At 42.8% G+C, this 18,593-nt stretch overlaps 1 protein-coding gene across 2 annotated transcripts in view; it reads right to left on the reverse strand.

The window, feature by feature from the left end:
- Positions 1 to 3,760: 3,760 nt before the first annotated feature.
- The window catches only part of LIMA1 (LIM domain and actin binding 1), a 94,156-nt gene continuing 79,323 nt past the window's right edge, over positions 3,761 to 18,593 (reverse strand). The window contains exons 8-11 of one of the 2 annotated variants that reach the window (XM_008704569.2): positions 17,043 to 17,100; positions 15,323 to 15,432; positions 8,175 to 8,308; positions 3,761 to 6,043 (exon numbers count right to left, since the gene is read on the reverse strand). In XM_008704569.2, the coding sequence (XP_008702791.2) occupies positions 5,032 to 6,043; positions 8,175 to 8,308; positions 15,323 to 15,432; positions 17,043 to 17,100 (1,314 nt within the window). In that variant the 3' untranslated portion in view covers positions 3,761 to 5,031. Of the gene's footprint in view, positions 6,044 to 8,174; positions 8,309 to 15,322; positions 15,436 to 17,042; positions 17,101 to 18,593 lie in introns of both variants that reach the window. The other variant, XM_040642438.1, reaches the window with a different exon arrangement.

Genomic DNA, 18,593 nt, shown 5'->3' on the forward strand with positions numbered 1-18,593 from the left:
GCCCCTTCTCGTCCCCTGCAAGTCTCAGCCCGCCTCCTCCGCGGGGCCGGGCCTCTTCACCGCCCATCTCGCCTCCCCACCCACCTCCCTGACTGCGGCCCCCGGGGCCGCCTCTCCTTGGGACCCCGCCCCTACCTGGCCACGCCCCACTTTCCCGCTCCGCCTCCTTCCGGTCCCGCAGACCTTCCGCTCTGGCCCCGCCCATTTTTGCCTAGGGTTTCGGCCACGCTTCTCCTCCTCCCTCGCTCAGTCTGCCAGCCACGGCCACACCCCTCGTTTCAGGCTTAGCTCCCTTAAGGGGATGCTCCTCTTTCTCAGACCAGCGGTCCCAAAGGCTGTTCCCGCTTCCGGGCAGACCATACCTACATCTCTGCTCCTAGCCCCTCACTGGGGCCTACCTCGTCATCTCAGATGGTTCCGCTTAAACTCTCCCCACCTCTAGCGTTTTTTGCTCCCAACTTTTTCCTTCCTTGTGTCCTTCCATGATCTCAAGTCCCTTTCACTGTTTTCTCTCTTAAAACGGACTTTTGAAAATCCTTTTATTCTTCTCACAGGTAAAAGGAAATGGAAGATATCCAAAGGGTATTATCCAAAGAAAAATACAAAGGAAAAAAAATGATGGCCAATATTTAAGGAGGCTTACTATGTGCCAGATACTGCATTGAACATTTTACACCAAGTTATTTAACTCCCATTACTATTTTATGATGGGTAAACTGAGGTCCAGAGAGGTTAAGCAGCTTGCCCAAGGTTATATAGAATGATGGTAGAACTGGGCTTCTGAGCTAGAAAGTCTTTAGACTCTGGAACCCTGAGGCCTTATCTTGATAAACCTCCTTAATTTTAGGTTTCCACATTAAACATTTGACTCTTTTGTGGAGCTCCATAAACAAGAAGGGGAGCCATAAACAAGAAACCTTCAAAAAGCTATATTCAAAATTGTCCCTCAACTGCTGGAGATTCCTGAACCCTGAGTGCAGTCATTTAAAACCCAGCTGCAAGGTTAATTACCACAGGCTAACTACAATGATCTGAAAAAAAGATTAAAAGAACTGAATCTCTACCTCTTGTTCAAGGACAGATAAAGTAATTTTATAACTAGGAAGGCATGCTAACACCAAAAATTAGAGTTTCAAGGGGAGAGGAAGAAGGCGGGGGAAAAGGGTGCCATCCTAAAGTAGACTAGGTTTGCTTTAGCTCAGTGGTTCTCAAACTTAGGGTACCTCAGTTTGGATATTAGCTTGTCCCATCTCTCACATGGAGAGTTTGCTAAAAGTTTTCTGGGCCCCGTCCAAAGAAATTCCGATTCAGGAGGTAGGTCAGGGTGGGAACTATGAATTTACATTTCTCATTTCTAACAAACTTATAGGCAATGCCACTGCAGCTGGTCTGAGAACCACTGCCTGGAGCCATTTTTGTCCTAACCCAGCAATAGCTTAATGGTAACTACCCTATATTCAAGGTACATTTTTAAAAAAGTGAACTTGGGGCCCTGGGTGGCTCAGTCGGTTAAGTGTCTACCTTTGGCTCAGGTCATGATCCCAGGGTCCTGGGATGGAGTCCCGCACCAGGGGGATGCTTCTGCCTTCTCCCTCTGCCTGCCACTCCCCCTGCTGGTGCTGCTGCTCCCCCCACTTGTGCACGCACTCTCGCGCGATCTCTGTCAAATCAATCAATCAATCAATCAATCAATCTTAAAATAAGTAAACTCTCCTTGATCCCATGGGAATTCAAATCAGTCTCAAGGAACAAAGAATATACTAACTTGGCATGCAGGAACAAGCACACAGTGATCTTGGTCTCAAGGTCTATCCCTCCAAAACCACATTTGTACCATTTCTCAACATCTTGGCTGTTAGAGAATTTATAGTTGATGAAATAGATAATATGAGAGCAAACTTTGTGCAGCTTTCACCTTGTCTAGGAGTGATCCAACCAGCAAGCTGGTTAAGTTGGCCCTGTAATAGTCATGAAGAGTCTCCTTAACCATCTCGGGTCCCAAGCTGGCCCCTTTTCTTGCTTCACCAACAGAAAAACACATCATCTTGTTGCCACCACTGACATACCAAACCCAAACAAGTTGCCTTCAGAGAGCCGAGAGAAACACTTTGTTTGGCTGTAGGTTCTTTTGTTTCCTAAGAATGTTTAGTATTATCTGGTCATTCTTTTTTTTTTTTTTAAAGATTTTATTTATTTATTTGACAGAGAGAGCACAAGCAGGGGGAGCTGCAGGCAGAGGAAGAGGGAGAATGAGGCTTCCTGCTGAGCAGGAGCCCTATGTGGGGCTCAATCCCAGGACCCTGGGATCATGACCTGAGCCAAAGGCAGACACTTAACAGACTGAGCCACCCAGGCACCCCTCTGGTCATTGTCTTGATGAGAACTACATTTTATTATATTGATATGGAGCTAGTCCTTGTTTCTACTCTCTGTCCCTATGTCTGTCTTAGCCCTTGAAAGGCAAAGAAAACAGTTCTTCGAAGGTTGATCTCAGTCCCTGCATACCTGATTTATGGTGACATATTCAACTAATATTCATAAGTGTTGGCCATAGGTACTCAGACTTTTTGGTATAAAATCCGTAGATTCAGTGAGTACCATGTGGATGGGTTGGAGTAGCAGTGAGTCACACAGTAAAGGTAGCTAAAATCAAGCCAGGATTGGATATTTTATGGATGTCATCCTGGATTAACTGTTGAGTGAACAGGGCTTTCTAAATGACTTCAGCCTGAGATGGGGCCAAGACCAGAAAGTAGTACCCTGCCATCCATTTGGAAGACCAGGCAAGACCCTGGCACATACAGTGAGGGACCCTGGAAAATGTAGCAGATGCCTCAAAAAGCATGACTATCTCCAAGGAAATTCACATTCCCACACTTCCATTAAAAAAAAAAAAGTGTTGGGGTATGGTTAAGCGTCTGCCTTAGGCTCAGTTCAGGATCCAAGGTTCCTGGGATCGAGCCCCACTTCGGGCTCCGTGCTCAGCAGGAAGCCTTCTTCTCCCTCTCCCGCGACTGCTCTCCCTGCTTGTGCTCTCTTTTCTGTCAAATAAATAAATATTTTTTTAAAAAGTGCTTTAACTATTGGGGCAGTTGCCTCTACAGGCAAGGATATCGAACAACCAACTATGCCTCTGCCCAGAGTGGAAAACAAGCCCATTTTCAAGTAGAGGCATTTGGAAATTCCCTTTAGCATGTTAGGCATAATTGCAAGATGAATTATTAAATGTTGAGTACAATTAACAATAAAAAACCACCACCGGACTTTGACTTGTTAAAACAAACAGCTCATTTTGAATGTACACACTAATTTTCTTGCCAAGTTGCCCTCAATTTTTTTTTTTTAAAGATTTTATTTATTTATTTGACAGAGACAGCGAGAGAGGGAACACAAGCAAGGGGAGTGGGAGAGGGAGAAGCAGGCTTCCCGCCAAGCAAGGAGCTCCATCCCAGGACCCTGGGCCCTGGACCCTGGGGTCATGACCTGAGCCGAAGGCAGATGCTTAATGGCTGAACCACCCAGGTGCCCCCATGTTGCCCTCAATTTTTAAGAAAAATTTGTCCTCCTGTAGGGCAGATGAGCACCCACGATCGACCCAACACCCCCACCTAGTGGTGGGATATACTCATAACACTTCTCTTCACTTAAAATGCACCAGACCCATTTGCCTTTTCTTCCCAAACTGCTCAGGTAAAAGGAGGTCCTGAGAGACTGTTACAATGTAAAATAATAATGGAAAAAGAGCACTGAAAAGTTCAAATGTAAATTAAAAGCTTTATTGAATAAAAATGTTTCAGACTAAGCAAGACTGTAAGAAAGCAGAATACTTTACATCTCTAAAAAATATTAGAGCTAAATCTCTAAAAATGCAGTACAAAGAAAGTCTATAGCTTAAAATACCTCTCTCCCCACATACAATTTGGAATATCAATTATGTACAACAAATGTACTCAAGTTTATAATGTTCTAAAACCTTAACTACTAGAAAACCATCTTCCCAAAAAAGGCCTATAATTGGTTTAACTGCACCCTGGAAATACTGTCTGCCATAAAAATCAATACATTTCAGAGCTGATAAGTATTAAAAAACTAGTGTCCCAGAAAGGGGATATCAGAAGTGGATATAGGGTTTGGGGGTCCGGGCTCAAGTGGTTTAAGGCAGTTTTTCCTGTTATTGCTCCTTTAAACTCCTCACTTTGCTTTAACATGCAACATGGCAACAACAATACAAAAGATCTTATAAAAATATTGCCGCTTTCAGTAAATTATGAGCTGCACAGATACCACCAAAGAAGAAAGCAATCACTTGGGGTATAATCAAACTCATTGGCAAATACCAGAGCTTATTTAAGAGATAGTGATCTCTCCAAGCACCAAATGTGCTCAAAAAGTGCCCCCAAAGAACAGTTGTGTTGTATTTCAATAATCCAGTTCAGGATATGGTTTAGCAAGTGGGATGCATAGCAATAAATCCCCCATATATATCAAAGTAAGAAAATTAACCTAAAAAGTGTTTTAAAGATTAAATATTCGATCTCTTTTAACAGATGCATACTAAATAATTAAATTGGTATTCATTTAAAAATATACAAACTGTGCCCTTTATACTAAAGTGCATTCAGTCATAATGTTTAGGTCCCTAAACCCCTTCTGTATGTTCCCTAATTCCATAATTGAATTTTTAGCATAACAATGTGCTACTAATCAGCTGTTTTTGTATTGCCTTTTGGGAATACAGTGGAGTCTGGACTTATCTGTTGGCATATTCCCCCCTCACCCTAAGACCTTAAAGCACTTATGTATATTATCATTGCTAAAATAGAGGACTTAAGTAATATTATCTCTAGCACTTAGAATTGGTTCACTTAAGCTGCAGTATGGGATTTTTTTTGAAGGAAGAACTCTTCCAAAATTACTTCCACATAAATTATAGTTCATGCTAAGATACCTGTGTACGTGCATCAGTGTGAGAAAGGGCAGTGGCTCACTAACACTAACACAAATTTAAGGCCCAGGACCATTTGCAGTTGGTCATTCCTCATCCTCCTCCTCTTCCTCATCATAGTAGCGATTTCTCTTTATCTGTTCCTCCACAGACAGCTCTTGAACGACTTCTCCCTCCCAGAACCCCACATCCTCGGATTCCTGATTCTGGGTAGTAAATTCTTTAGGGGAGGTATTGTCTGCAAAGCTGGACCAATTTGTAGGCGTGGGTTCTAGTGGAGACTGCTGGTTGAGGTTTCTATCATCTTCATCTAAGTTTGCACCATTTTCTGTAAGATTCTCACTCCCCATCTCAAAACCATGATCTTCCTTACTTCTCCTCCCTGTCTCCCCTCCTCCAGATTCCTGGTTTTGCCAGGTTGTTTTTCCCACACTGCCATTCTTTTCGAAGGTATTGGCGTTTTCCACTTGTTTCCTTTCTGCTGTCATTCCTCCCGTAAACTCCTCACTCTGCTCTGACATGCTCCAGCCTTTCCTTATAGGTGGGGACGAGATTTTTGGGCTCTTGACCGAAGTGGTTCGAAATGAAGCTGCGACAGTGAATGGGCGGCTTCTTTCTTTCAGTGAAGAAGATCGTCTTAGCTTCTTCAGATCCAGATCTACGTCCTCGGGAGCTTCGGGCTTGCTGATTTCATCCTCAGGAGGCCATTTGGGCTTGGATACTTTGATCCCTTCCTCCAAGATACTTCCTGAACTACCAAGTTCAGTGGGGGGCGGCCAAGCGATCTTCAGCTTCTTGGTTTCAGCCGGCTTGTCTTCTTTCTCTGGCTGAGAGGAGGCCTTGGCTTCCATACTTGCTGTCAGGACACCCACCTTAGCAATGGGGGCATTTTCTACCCCTGGGCTCTGAGGGGTCTCCCCTGCATTTGGAAGCTGGGCTGGTCTCTCCAGAATCCCTTCATTTTCATTTTTGCTTGCCCACAGATCCTTGTGTGGTCTGTGCCCAAAGCCTTCATCATAGTTGCCTTTAGCTTTAAAGAGTTGATTGAAGTGAGGCTTGCAGTAGATTCTCCCATGTAAAGATGCATATGTTCCTAGGCTGTTGTTAAAAGAAAAAGAGCATAAAGTTAATAGATCTGTATACTCTTACTTATACCAGCAGGCTGAACTTTGGCAACTGCAGTATTTTCAAAAGATGCTAAGTAAGAAAAACATCTTTCAAAGGACATCGATCACCTAGAATTCTTGACCCCCTCCCTTTCAAGCAGGTGCGTTTTCTTACCCTTATAAAAGCATGCAAATTTCTAGGCCTAAACCTTCACAAGACATTCTTTCATGTGGTACAGCCTCCTATTTTCAAATGGTTTCACTCCCCTCCGCCAAAACTGTCAAAAAAAAATTATTTCTTCCAAGAAGTCTTCCCTAGGTAAGCCCACCTATCTCTGACCACTCATAGATTTCCTATTTATAATCTATAATTACCTATAATGATATTCCTTTGTACAAAGTTGAATCATTTTCCTCCTCGTTTCCCATTTGCGTTATAATTTAAAAGTACATCTCTATAGGGGTAAGTATAATGCTCTGCAAACAGTCTGTACTCACTAGATGCTAGGGACTGAATATGGTTAACAGGAGCCCAGTGAGCAGCAGCCAGGAAGTAAATCTACTCTAATATCAGTGCTGGACAGGCTTTCAGGAGATTTGGTGTCTCTTGCAAGGTAACAAATTCCAAAAGGGATATAAAAATAACAGCATTTCCACAGAAGAGATATAAAAATTCAGAAACTTAGAAAATATGCTTTGGAGAAAAAAAATTAATACCATGCGTAGGAAAAGAACCAATGAGTAGAAGTCACAGAGGCACATTTTGGTTCAATAGAAGGGAGAGCTGTGGAGCTAGAGCTACCTTACACGGGAACTAGGTAGTGGGGTATCAACCCCTGCGAAGTGCCACACGGATGCCAGCACATCTTTCCAGAGTATTTTAGAAGGACTGCTTGCTCTGAAAACAAAGCTGGAGGAAGTGACATCCTAGTTACTTTCCTAAGACTCCATGATTTTCTTTTTTTAAGATTTTTATTTATTTACTTGAGAGAGAGACAGCCAGGGAGAGAGGGAACACAAGCAGGGGAAGTGGGAGAGGAAGAAGCAGGCTCCCAGCAGAGGAGCCTGATGTGGGGCTCGATCCCAGGACTCCGGGATCACGCCCTGAGCCGAAGGCAGACGCCCAACGACTGAACCACCCAGGCGCCCCTAAGACTCCATGATTTAAATGAGTTAATATGGAATATGTCCCCAATTTGTTATTTTTTTAAGATTTTATTTATTTATTTGAAAGAGAGAGAGAGAGAGCTCAGGGCGGGGGGAGCAGAGGGCAGAGGGACACGCAGACTCCACGTTGAGCAAGGAGCCTGACACAGAGCTTGATCTCACAACCCTGAGATTATAACCTCAGCTGAAATCAAGAGTTCGATGCCTAACTGACTGAGCCACCTAGGCGCCCCAATTTGTCATATTTCTATTCATACCTTGAGTTACTTGGAAGAAATGATACATAATTATTTTCTCAGAAATAAAAGGAAGCAAAATACAGAAAAATTCATGCTCTTCAGGGTCTATTATTGTTATTATTACCATTTATATGGTGTTTGGAACATTTTCAAGTAAGGGCTTAGACAAGTATACTCTTTTTTTTTTCTTTTTTAAGATTTTATTTATTTGAGAGAGAGTGCACTGGAGAGAGAGCAAGCATGAGTGGGGTGAGGGGGAGGGGAAGAAGTAGGCTCTCCGCTCAGCAGGGAGCCTGATGCGGGACTTGATCCCGGGACTCTGGGATCATGACCTGAGCCAAAGGCAGCCGCTCAACTGACTGAGCTACTGAGGTGCCCCGACAAGCACTCTTAAGATTTCTTAACTATATGATTCTATGAGACCGAGGGGGAATATTCTACTAATTTAAGTCACAGGAGGTTTTACCTGCCACCCATAGGATTTAAGCTCCATGTAAATTAAACATGTAAATTAAAATATCAATGTACCAAGAGGTTCCAAACACCACTCTCATTTGCTATGTAATACTTGTCATTAAATGGTACTTTTTACTTTCTTCAAGGACCTTCGACAGCGCACTCTTAGTACAAGAGCTTCTAGTACCAGTGCTCTAAAAGCCAAAGAGTCCCTCCCATGGTCCAGCGACACAAAGAGATGGCTCACTCTGGTTGGCTTACGTAAGTTTGTTGTTGCAGTAGGAGCAACGGAAGCAGCTGACGTGAAACACCTGCTGGTTGGCCAAAAGACGCTCCATCGGGTAGACTGTCTTCTGACACTCCACACAAGTCTCTCTTGCAGGTGCCTGAAACTTCTAGAAGGAAAAGGGTATCGTTAGCACAGGCAGGGATGAGTTCGTACTCTGCTGAGACGTGCCCTGGTTTTACTTTGTTAGCTAAGGGCTCCCTTACCTGTCAATTCTCATAGGAACACTAAGCCTATTACGATTCTATCAGCTAACTCTTTAAGGCCAGGAAGCTCTCCTGCATCCCTTTCCCCGACTGGCTGGCTGCCCCAAGTGTAGCAGCCACCGAGGCTGGACTGCAGAGGAAGGCTTGGACAGGCCATCACACACACACAAAAGTACATACAACATGGTTCCACGGACAGGAAATTAGGAGAAAATGTCATCACACACAGAAGTTTGTTTGACTCAAGTGCCTGGTAAAAGCAGGAGAGACTTTTATAAGAACAGATTTGGAAGGGGATAAATTTAAAGGAGAGGAAAAGCATTGGACTTTGGGAATTGGGAAAAGACAATTTGATAAAGCATCTTTTAGTCTCCTCTGTTTATAATCTTGACTTAGCATAATATTTTATCCATTAGGCACAATATATTTAATAAGTCAAAACTGACACGTAATAATTTTAAAGAGACAAACTATTTCATTAGGACTCCAGAAGAAAGCATAGCCCAACAAAGCTATAGGTTCTATCATCTTCTCAGAAACCAGTGGAGAGGGGCACCTGGCTGGCACAGTTGGGAGAGCATGCGGACTCTTGATCTCAGGGTTGTGAGTTAGAGCCCCATGTTGGGCGTGGAGCCTACTTAAAAAACAAAGAAACCCCAAAAAACAATGGAGAATAAAACTATTGTAATGGGGAGTGAAAGGTCATAACAGACTGGGAATTCATGAACTGTCTGTGAAGTGTGGAATAAGAATGGGGTAAGCACAGCTGTTTCAGCTGGTAAACCCAATCCTGAAGAACATAAAATAGTTGGTATTCTAGCACTGATGAAAGCCAGAATTCCCAAATGTCAAGTTTTTACATAAGAAATGGTTACTGGGCTACTAGGGGCTGGTAAGAAGTCCCTAGGTATATGTAACTAACTCTTGACTTGCTCCAACAGAAACACCTTATCCAGCAAATGCAGGAGCAGCTTGGGTTAAGGTGGCCAGGAAGCTCTCACAGGCACCTGGCTGGGGGGGTGGGGGGTGGGGGGGGGGCTCTGCAGCCAAGACTTGTGTGATGGTAAATAATGCAAATTAGTCCCAAGGTCCAAGACTTGAATGGTTAAGATAAGCCGAAAATAAACCAGCTTATGGGCAAGATAGAATTTTCATTTAAAAAAAATTGAAAATAGTCCCATAAAAAATTCAGACTGCTGGTTCACTTGCTACATGATTCACCAGGAGGTAAAGCAAAAAATAGGCATGGTTTCCCAAATGGATCCGGACAGGAAACAAAAGTAGAAAATGGGCAAAAGAAAAAAAAAATGGCCATAAAGGGAAATCTCTATAAAAGAGAGTTTAATAGAGTTGAGTGGTAAACTCCCAAATAGCACCAAGGGACTGAAGAACGAAGGAACAGAACTGAGTGGAAATGGCTCCTCCACAGCCCCCTTCCATTCGTAAGGTTAGAGCCCTAAAAAGAAAAACTAAAATAGTCAAAGACACATTCAACCTAGTTTACCAGCGTAAGGGAAGTATTTAAATATGATCAAATGTTATTGTAACTGAATGCTGCTGGAAGCAACGAGGGCCTTATCTGGAGCTCAGAATTCTTATATGGACACTTCTAACAAGACAGGACTCAGTGGAGATGTCACTGCATAGTTTTAATTAGGTTTTTTCTAAAAAGAACTAGGTCCTTGTCTAGCAAGCAGGACATGCATTAAAATGCAAAATAAAACGTGGGTGTAACAGTACAGTTGACGGCAAGGGGGAGAGCCCGTACAGATCCCCATTCACGTGACGTAGAAGTCAGAGGCCAAATGTATCTCTTTCTCAGACTGAAGCTCTTTTTCAGCTGTGGGGCGGCTTCGGTATTCTGAGCATTTGACTTAGGACAGTATTTGTTCTGGGCAGTGAAGACAGAGCAGGAGACGGGAATCTCCCAGCGTACGAGAGGAGAGGGGTATGACCGTGCTCAGGGGAAATGGGAGAGATCCGGAGCACGCCTCCATCACACACACACAGAGGACACACCGTAGGAGGGTGTGGCCCCGGGAACAGAAAGGAGAACCTGAGAGAAAGCTGAAAGCTGAGCTCACGTTAGGAGGAAAGTGGAAGGCAGGAGCAGAAATTAGGTACCGGAGGAGCAGGAAGCAGAAGCTGTAAGAGACAAACAGGAACCTTCAGTGAATACACAGCATTCGGGGGGGCCCTGGAGCACTTTACTGCAGCTGAGCTGAAACTCAGCTCAGACCCGGGAATAAGATCACATTTTCTCTCTTTTTCAAGTTAATTCTGCTAATTGTGGCAAAAGCAGCTTCACTCCTATCTACCTGAGGTTGGAACCTGTCCCAGCTCAGGAGAGAGAGCTGTTCTGAGCTTTCACCCACACAAGGAGTGTCTCCTTAACAATTCTTTAGTGTCTTACTGCCTCCCACACCTAACCCACAATGGCTCTCTCTTGAAGGGGGTGAAAAGCCATCCTTCCTCCTTAGCATCAAATTGATAGGCGGCTGGCCCAAACATCTGACTAACCACAAGCTTCTAACTAACCAGACCTACCAGAGGCCCATTATTCCTACCCAATTTTCACATAGACCCTTTTCAATATTATTTAATGTTTATATGGCAGTGCCCAAGGGCCTTCTAGTTTCATGAAGTCAGGAGGATCCCAACCTGGTAATATGCCAAATCAGAGTGGCTGCGTCTGTGCCTTCCCTTTACTTCCTCTGTCCCGGGCTCTCAGCCACTTTTTTGTAATTGCCCCCATGTCTATTCAGACGACAGGAAGCAGAGTCAGTGCCCAAAAATCTCTACCATTATGATAGGCCTGGCATATATCCTGCCCATGCCTTCATGGCATGCTCGGACTTGGCACAGCCACGTTTAAAACATTGCCAGTATTAGAACGTTAGACATTTTTTATGTTTAAAATATATTTTTTCACTTGGTAAGCTGTTTTCCATCTCTCCTCCCTCCGTTTTTCACGTGTAGAAACTAGAGCACCAGGACGTCAGACTCCTTATCAAAGCTCCCACGGTAACAGAATTAAAATTAAAACTCAGAACTCCCGATTCACAAACCAATAGAGCATTTTCTGAATTGTCCTGGCATGCTAATTTTCCGTAACTAAAGGAAACTTTGGGGAGGAGAGCAGATGCTAACCCAAATGAAAATCATCTCACTATAGCAGTTTGAACAAACTACAGTCCTCACTTTGCTTCAAATTAAAATACGTAGATAATATCTTTGGGATGTTCAGGAATGAATGAGGTAATATTTACATAACTGATGTTCATAAACACTGTCATGTCTTTCCCATATGAGGGATCTTACAGGCCCTCTGTTGATCAGCAACTATGCAGAGCTGTTTTTCTAATACTTGTGTATGGCTTCATCTGCATTCTTTCACTGTCTGGCCTTACACCTATATTTCAGTCCAATGAAAGCTCTAGTTGGGAGATTATAGATATGTATATATTTATATGTACATGTAATATATATAAAATAACACACATACACATGAGGGGGAGAGCTGGCAACAGTCAGTGAAGCTAACTAGCCTTTGGACATGGTGAAGTCAGAAGAAAATTCTGTATTGATGTCAGGCTTCCATTCCTCAGAACACCGCAAAATGCCTCTCATTCCCTCCTTTCCAATCTGTGCAAAATATCTAGGTAATTAAACCGGAATTCTTCACATACAGTGAATGGTTGGGCCGGCTCTGTGCAGCCTTAACCCTTTCCCTGGCTTTCTGTGAAACTCTTTTTGACAGCGTTTCGGAGATACTCACATCTTAGACTGCTCTACACGTAGAAGAAAGGCTCATGTTCTGATAGAGCAGGACTAGGTAGATAGTAAGAAAAGATTCTAGATGCCCTTCTAGCATGATTCCAATAGCTCTGTAAAATAACAAAACCTCCTACCCTGTCCATAGAGAAAGGGACAGCCAGCAGGGCATAGAGGGGGTGCCAGGGTGTGTGTCCTCTCCTGCAGTCTGCCATGTTTTCTCTCCACCTCCTTCAGCAGAACCAGCCAAGGAAGCCTTGGCTGTCCTCGTGGGGGCAAGTGGGTGTTCCCAGAGCTGGCCACATCTCTTTGCCTCTTCCTCCCTATCATCCCCACCCTGGAAACATTTAGGGGATAACTTCTCTCAATGGAAAGACATAAAGCCTGAAGAGACCTCTGGGTCTCTTGAGTAGAAAGGTCCTGATCTTTCTCACAGGGTCCACTGAGCTCTGCTCCCAGAACATCTTTTTTGAGAGTGAACCTGCAACTTCAGTTTCATTAGCACCAGGTCTCAACAACTGAGCTATCTGGCCAGCGTTCAAAACATACATATAAAACCACTACTGGTAAAGACCAGTATCATTTTTTTTTACTTTACCAAGCTCAAGTTTGAAATTAATCGAATCTCTACCTTAGATGTCCTATTTTCAATAACAGACATATAGGCACTAAGGAACAGTTTTTCCAGGATGTGTGGGACCTAAAAAAATCTATTCTGAGGGAACAAGTTTATTCTGAGCTGTATGTAATTTCCCCAAGTGGAGAAACAACTTCTGTCGCATGGTCTACAGCCACAAGACCAGCGATGCCAGCAGGTCTTCCTATAAACACTGAAGTATATATATACTTGCCTTCAGAATGTAAAGGATAAATCTGAGGAGAAGAACATACACTACCGTTAGATGAAAGTGGGGATGTGATCGAGTCCCATCTGTATCTGTACACCATAATCATTTGAGCTTTGGACCATAGGCAAACATAGGGAGCCAGGCCTATTTACTCCAGTCTTTACACAATGCTGAAAACCTGAGGCGTCCGTCTGGTGAAAGCAGGCCTGTTGGCATTCTCCTGCTGAGTGACCAGGGCCAAAGAACAGGCATGGGTCTGGGACAGGTGCAGAGGGAGCTTCCTCTCCACCTCCTCTCATTCCTGGTATGCTACGGAGGACCTAAGGGAGGTACACTCTGTCACTCATCGCTCACCGGCTCAGATCCCGGAGTCTGAATCAAGGAGGGACCTCAAAAGTCCAACACAGTACCAGGAGGTCTGACCCAGCAGTTGAGGGAGGGAAACGAGACTGGGTCGAGAATTCAAACTACTCAAGAACAGATTTTAGTTCTTAGACAAGCCATGGAATTTCCCTAGTTCCTCAGTCCATGGCCCAGTCAGATTTACTGGCTGTTCTTGATCCAGAACCACAACCCAAGGACTCACATCTGGGCAGGGTTGCTCTTGGAGAAGAAATGAGCCCCACGGCATTTGCTACTTTGCTGGACTCCAGATACTGGACAAAAGTGCTGATGACAGCATGAGCTGAACTTTAAGGCCGCCAGAAGAGGGGGTCACGTTGAGTACATGTGCAGCTCAATCACTGTCATTCCATCCTACCTCCCTTTACCTGCTTTCTCTCGCTTTCTTCACCTTTTATGCCTTTACAATAAACCTTACTCTCATAAATCTCAGCTTCCCGTAAAATTCTCATTTACAGTCTTCACTCCTCTCCTTTCCCTTTTTTAACTCGCCCTTTAAGTCCTGGACTCTCAGGGGGCGCCTGGGTGGCTCAGTCATTAAGCATCTGCCTTCGGCTCAGGGCGTGATCCCAGGGTCCCGGGATGGAGCCCCGCATCAGGCTCCTCTGCTGGGAGCCTGCTTCTTCCTCTCCCACTCCCCCTGCCTGTGTTCCCTCTCTCACTGGCTGTGTCTCTCTCTGTCAAATAAATAAATAAAATCTTAAAAAAAAAAAAAACGTAAAAATAAATAAGTAAATAAATAGATAAATCCCGGATTCTCTTCTTTTCTCCTTTTGTTCCAAACCTTCGCTTATGTCCTCTTCTCTTCCTCCTTTTTGCGCACTAGAACTTTCATCAAGGCACCAGTCATGCCCACAATTGAGAGATACAAGCACAGCTGATGGGTGCATGAGGTCGGGACAGTTACAGACCATCAATACACCAATTCTACCTACTGCATTTCTTTTAAATGTTAACACTTTCTAAACAAACCCAGCTACTTAAGAGAGCACCAGAGGAGAAAGACACTAAAGAAGTGTGGGTATGTTTGGTTATTAATCCACATGGATAAACAGCAACAACATTAGCAAAGCATTCCATTAAAACAAGTCAGGTAACAAAGTCTATAGTAGGTATTGAGGGTTTTTTTTTTTTTTAACCTGTACTTTTATGAGGATATATATTTGTTCACAGAAAGAGAAAAGACTGTTTTTAAAACCTGGTGAATAAAAGGCACCCAGACATTGAATAGCCTAGTAAAGTTTTCTTAGGGTACAAAACTTTTGTACATTCCTTAACACCTAATATTATATACTAGTATAAATGTTACTTGAATGCCCCATTTTACAGCAAATGGGCTGGCCAACCCCCACTGCAATGTACACATTCTTTCTTTAAAGAAGGTAACCACCAATCAGGTTGCAGTCAAGTTCTCCAGACCAGGGGGCCACTTTCTTTAAGCTGATATGCACATCCCCATCCAATGCGCTGATTTAGTTTAACAGATTTCCTGAATTTCCCATTTTGTGGTCTTTTGCCCATTCACAGATTTATGGACTTGGGCATTTTTCCCCTCACCAAAAAAACCAAAAAACCAAAAACAAACAAACAAACAAACAAACAAAAAAAACAAATCCACATCATTTTCTTTAACTTTGGATTTCCTCAAAACTTTCATGAATTTTCCAGATTTCAAACTGAGAGCTATGAGTGAACCTCTCCCCTCCTGGCTCAAACATCTGAGCAGAAGAAACAAAATTTCCAGGGAAAGTGACTGGCTTAAGTATGCCCTTAGTTGGTGTTTTCATCCACAGGAAAGCAAAAACGGGTTATAATGAACAGAATGATATAAGGTGCAACGAGCTCTACTCGTACACCAATGTCTAAAGGTTCCAGGAGAAACTGCCATCATACCTTCACTGCTTTGGGAGGAGAACTTTCCGAGAGGCTAGAGGCTCTGGCATCTGGATTCAGTGGCTTGGGATGGACAGGCTGCTGGACCTCACTCTTGACCTGGGAGTTACCTGCTTGAGTTACAAAAGGAAGACATTTTATAGTACCTCAGGGGAAGTCTCAGAAATGGTTCCTCCCCAGAGCAAAGCTTTGAAACCTCTACAATGGACAGGTCTTTCAACACCGGGAAAAACCAGCTCTTCTAATGCTAAAAGCTATGCTCTTAGGTTATGAGCTAGGAGGCTTTCTCACCCTTTGCCACACACAGCAGGAATCCAAATCACCCTATCTGAAGAACTTCAGCTCCCGTGGTATTTGTCATTTTTAAAGGCCATCGGTAGCACATGATGTGATGAGCACTGGGTATTATGTAAGGCTGATGAATCACTGAACTCTACCTCTGAAACTAACAGTACACTATATGTTAATTAACTGAATTAAAAAAAAAAATAAAGGCTGTTTGTAGATGTTGATGACTTTTTTGGTAGTTAGCACCCCCAGTAGCTCCTTCTGGGGTGCTTCAACTGAGGTTGGCAAAATGAACGAATGTGAGGGTATAAATTTCCTACTGAACGTGCCCGCACACACACGTGTGTAATCTGACACAGTTGTTTTTTGGTCAGTCCTATAGCAGATATCCACGGATGGAAATTATGGAAAAAGGCTCCATGAAGTTTTTTTCATAACCATTGATGTGTCACCTGCATAAGTTAATTTTCTGCCAATACAGTCACTGTGTGGAAAACTCTGGGCAGGCACAGAAAAGTGCTACTAAGGAACCATAAAAGAATTCCTTAAAATCTAGAGTGAAGTCAACAAAGTACTAAAAGATTAAGGCTTATTTTTCAAATGTTTTGCAAACCTAGTCAAAACTCAGAAAAATTTCTAGTCCAAGAAAAATGACTGCAAAAGGAATGTTCTTGGATTCAAGTAGCAAATTTCTCTCTGAAACTTTAAGGTAGGATTTACTAGAGATTTGTTAAATGCATATTTCTACTTTAGTTGCTGAGTTTTCAATGTCTCGTAAAGTAATTAACCTGGGGAGAAGCTAGAAATCCACATATATTTTTAAAAAAAATACTGAAAATCAGAATCAAAAGTGGACTTAGTAAGGGAAAAAAAAACAAGAAACAAAACCAAAAACAAAGGTTTTTGTTTTTGGGAGAAGTGAGGCTTGAAATGGATGAAAAGGTGATAAAGTTCAGCACCAACTGGAAAATCTCTAGAATCCGGCGGAGGGTGGACTAGAGTAGTACACATGTAGATAAGCAGAGAAGATATTTTTAAAAGGTTATTCAAATACCAATTCCTTATCCCTGTAAATGAATATAATTCTTTTTTGGCCAAACTCCTATTAAAACGAAACTTCAAAGTTAGTTTTTACAGCTTGAACGCTGAAAAGGTTTGCTACAAGAGGTAGGGTACGTCCAATGAGAGAAGCACCCAAAGTATTCAGTTTGCCCCAAGTTAATCATACTGAATTTAACTTCTCCCTAAGCCGTGGACTGTGTGAAGTGTATGCAAGCATCGGTCCTTAAAACCAAGTGAAAGATTTGATCAGCTAAATTGCTGGGTTTAATATGTTACATTCTCAGCACTGACAGCAATGGGGACATTCCTGGGCAAAATACAGAACGCCCAACAAGAGCCTCATCCTTCAGATCTAAGAACAAATGCTTACGGGACTCATCTTCAGCAGGGGTGGAACGGACTGCCAGGCTATTCTCAGTTGCAGAAACCTACAAAAGAGGGGGGATTAAGAATCACATTAAAAATAAAAGAGCAAACTGCTGTTAATGCCATAAAAACCTGCTGACTCTAGTCAGTCACTGGCTGCCTGGGGGAAATAACGGGCCCCAGAACAGCTGAGCACTTAAACAAGAGGCAGCAAAATGTCTTTTATGAGGATATTAACATGCCTCTCAATTACAGAATAACGGGAGAAACAGACTGCACCCAACTGCCAAAAGTGTGCATCATCTCCCTTTATAAAAGAACTTCTAAACCATATCTTTCTACTGTCAAGAAAAAAAAAAGGGCAAAACAAAACCCTCTATCAAAGAACAAAGCTCCTTACCATAGAACTATAATTCACTCCAAGGCAAGATGGTGTCTTTACATTAGGAACTATTCTTACTCCTTTATCTTCCTAATTCCTTATTTCCCAACCAGATACATTCTGCTGAAACAAGCTTGCCAGTACACAAGACCTTTTCATAGCTAAAAGACAAACTTACCAAAAACCAACCTCTGGTATTATCTTCAAGGTTAGTTTTGCTTTTTAATTCCAGTCTCAAAATGGCAGTGTTTAACAAAACAGCAGATCTTATCTGTAGGTGCAAATCTCTTCCCAAGAAGCCAGCAAATTTAAATAAAAACTTTCTACTTTCTCTCTCTCTCCTTTTTAGTGGCTCCTAGGCCTTCCAGGTATCCTCCATCACACTAAAAATCATGAAGGGTCTAGAGGTGACCCAATGTGTAGTCTTCGTGTAAAAGTCTTTCATTCAGATGCCAGGGATTTTATGGGCAATGCTGAGTGTTTCTATCAGGATGTCTAATGTACTGAATAAATTTACAATGGAGAGTAAGTCATTGGCTGGCTAAACCTGAATTTTTGCATGGTTGTTTTTTCTCATTACTTTTTTTTTTTCTAAGTAGGCTCCACACCCAACATGGAGCCCAGTGGGGGGCTTGAACTCACAACCCTGAGATCAAGACCTGAACTGAGATCAAGAGGTGGACACTTAACCAACTGAGCCACCCAGGCGCCCTTACTCTCTTTTCAGACATGGCATAGAACAAACCAGTATAATAACAGCCAACATTTACTGAGGAGTGTTTAGTATGTGCCAGGTATTGGAATGATCACTTTACATGCATTATTTCATTTAATGATATGAAAGAAATTAAAATCTCTTCAATTCTTGTTAATTAGAAGGTGCATCCATCCCAGGATATTCCTCTCTCACCTCTGATTTTGGTCACCTTGAACCTTCGGGGTAAACTTACTGCCAATCATGACATCATTGCACATGCCTAACCAACTGACTTCACTTCAGGCACCATCAGGAGCGAGCACGTGAGATTTTGTTCAAACATTTTGTTAAAGGAAAGCGCAAATTCGTTTACAAGAGGAGAAAGGGAAGAACAATATCTTGACAAAATATTCTATTTCAGGCAAGTTTACCTGAGCAGTAACGTCCCTTTGTAACAAGCTGGAGTTCAAATATCG

Source organism: Ursus maritimus, unplaced genomic scaffold (assembly GCF_017311325.1).
Source record: "Ursus maritimus isolate PB19 unplaced genomic scaffold, ASM1731132v1 scaffold_26, whole genome shotgun sequence".
NCBI classification, from domain to species: Eukaryota; Metazoa; Chordata; class Mammalia; order Carnivora; family Ursidae; genus Ursus; species Ursus maritimus.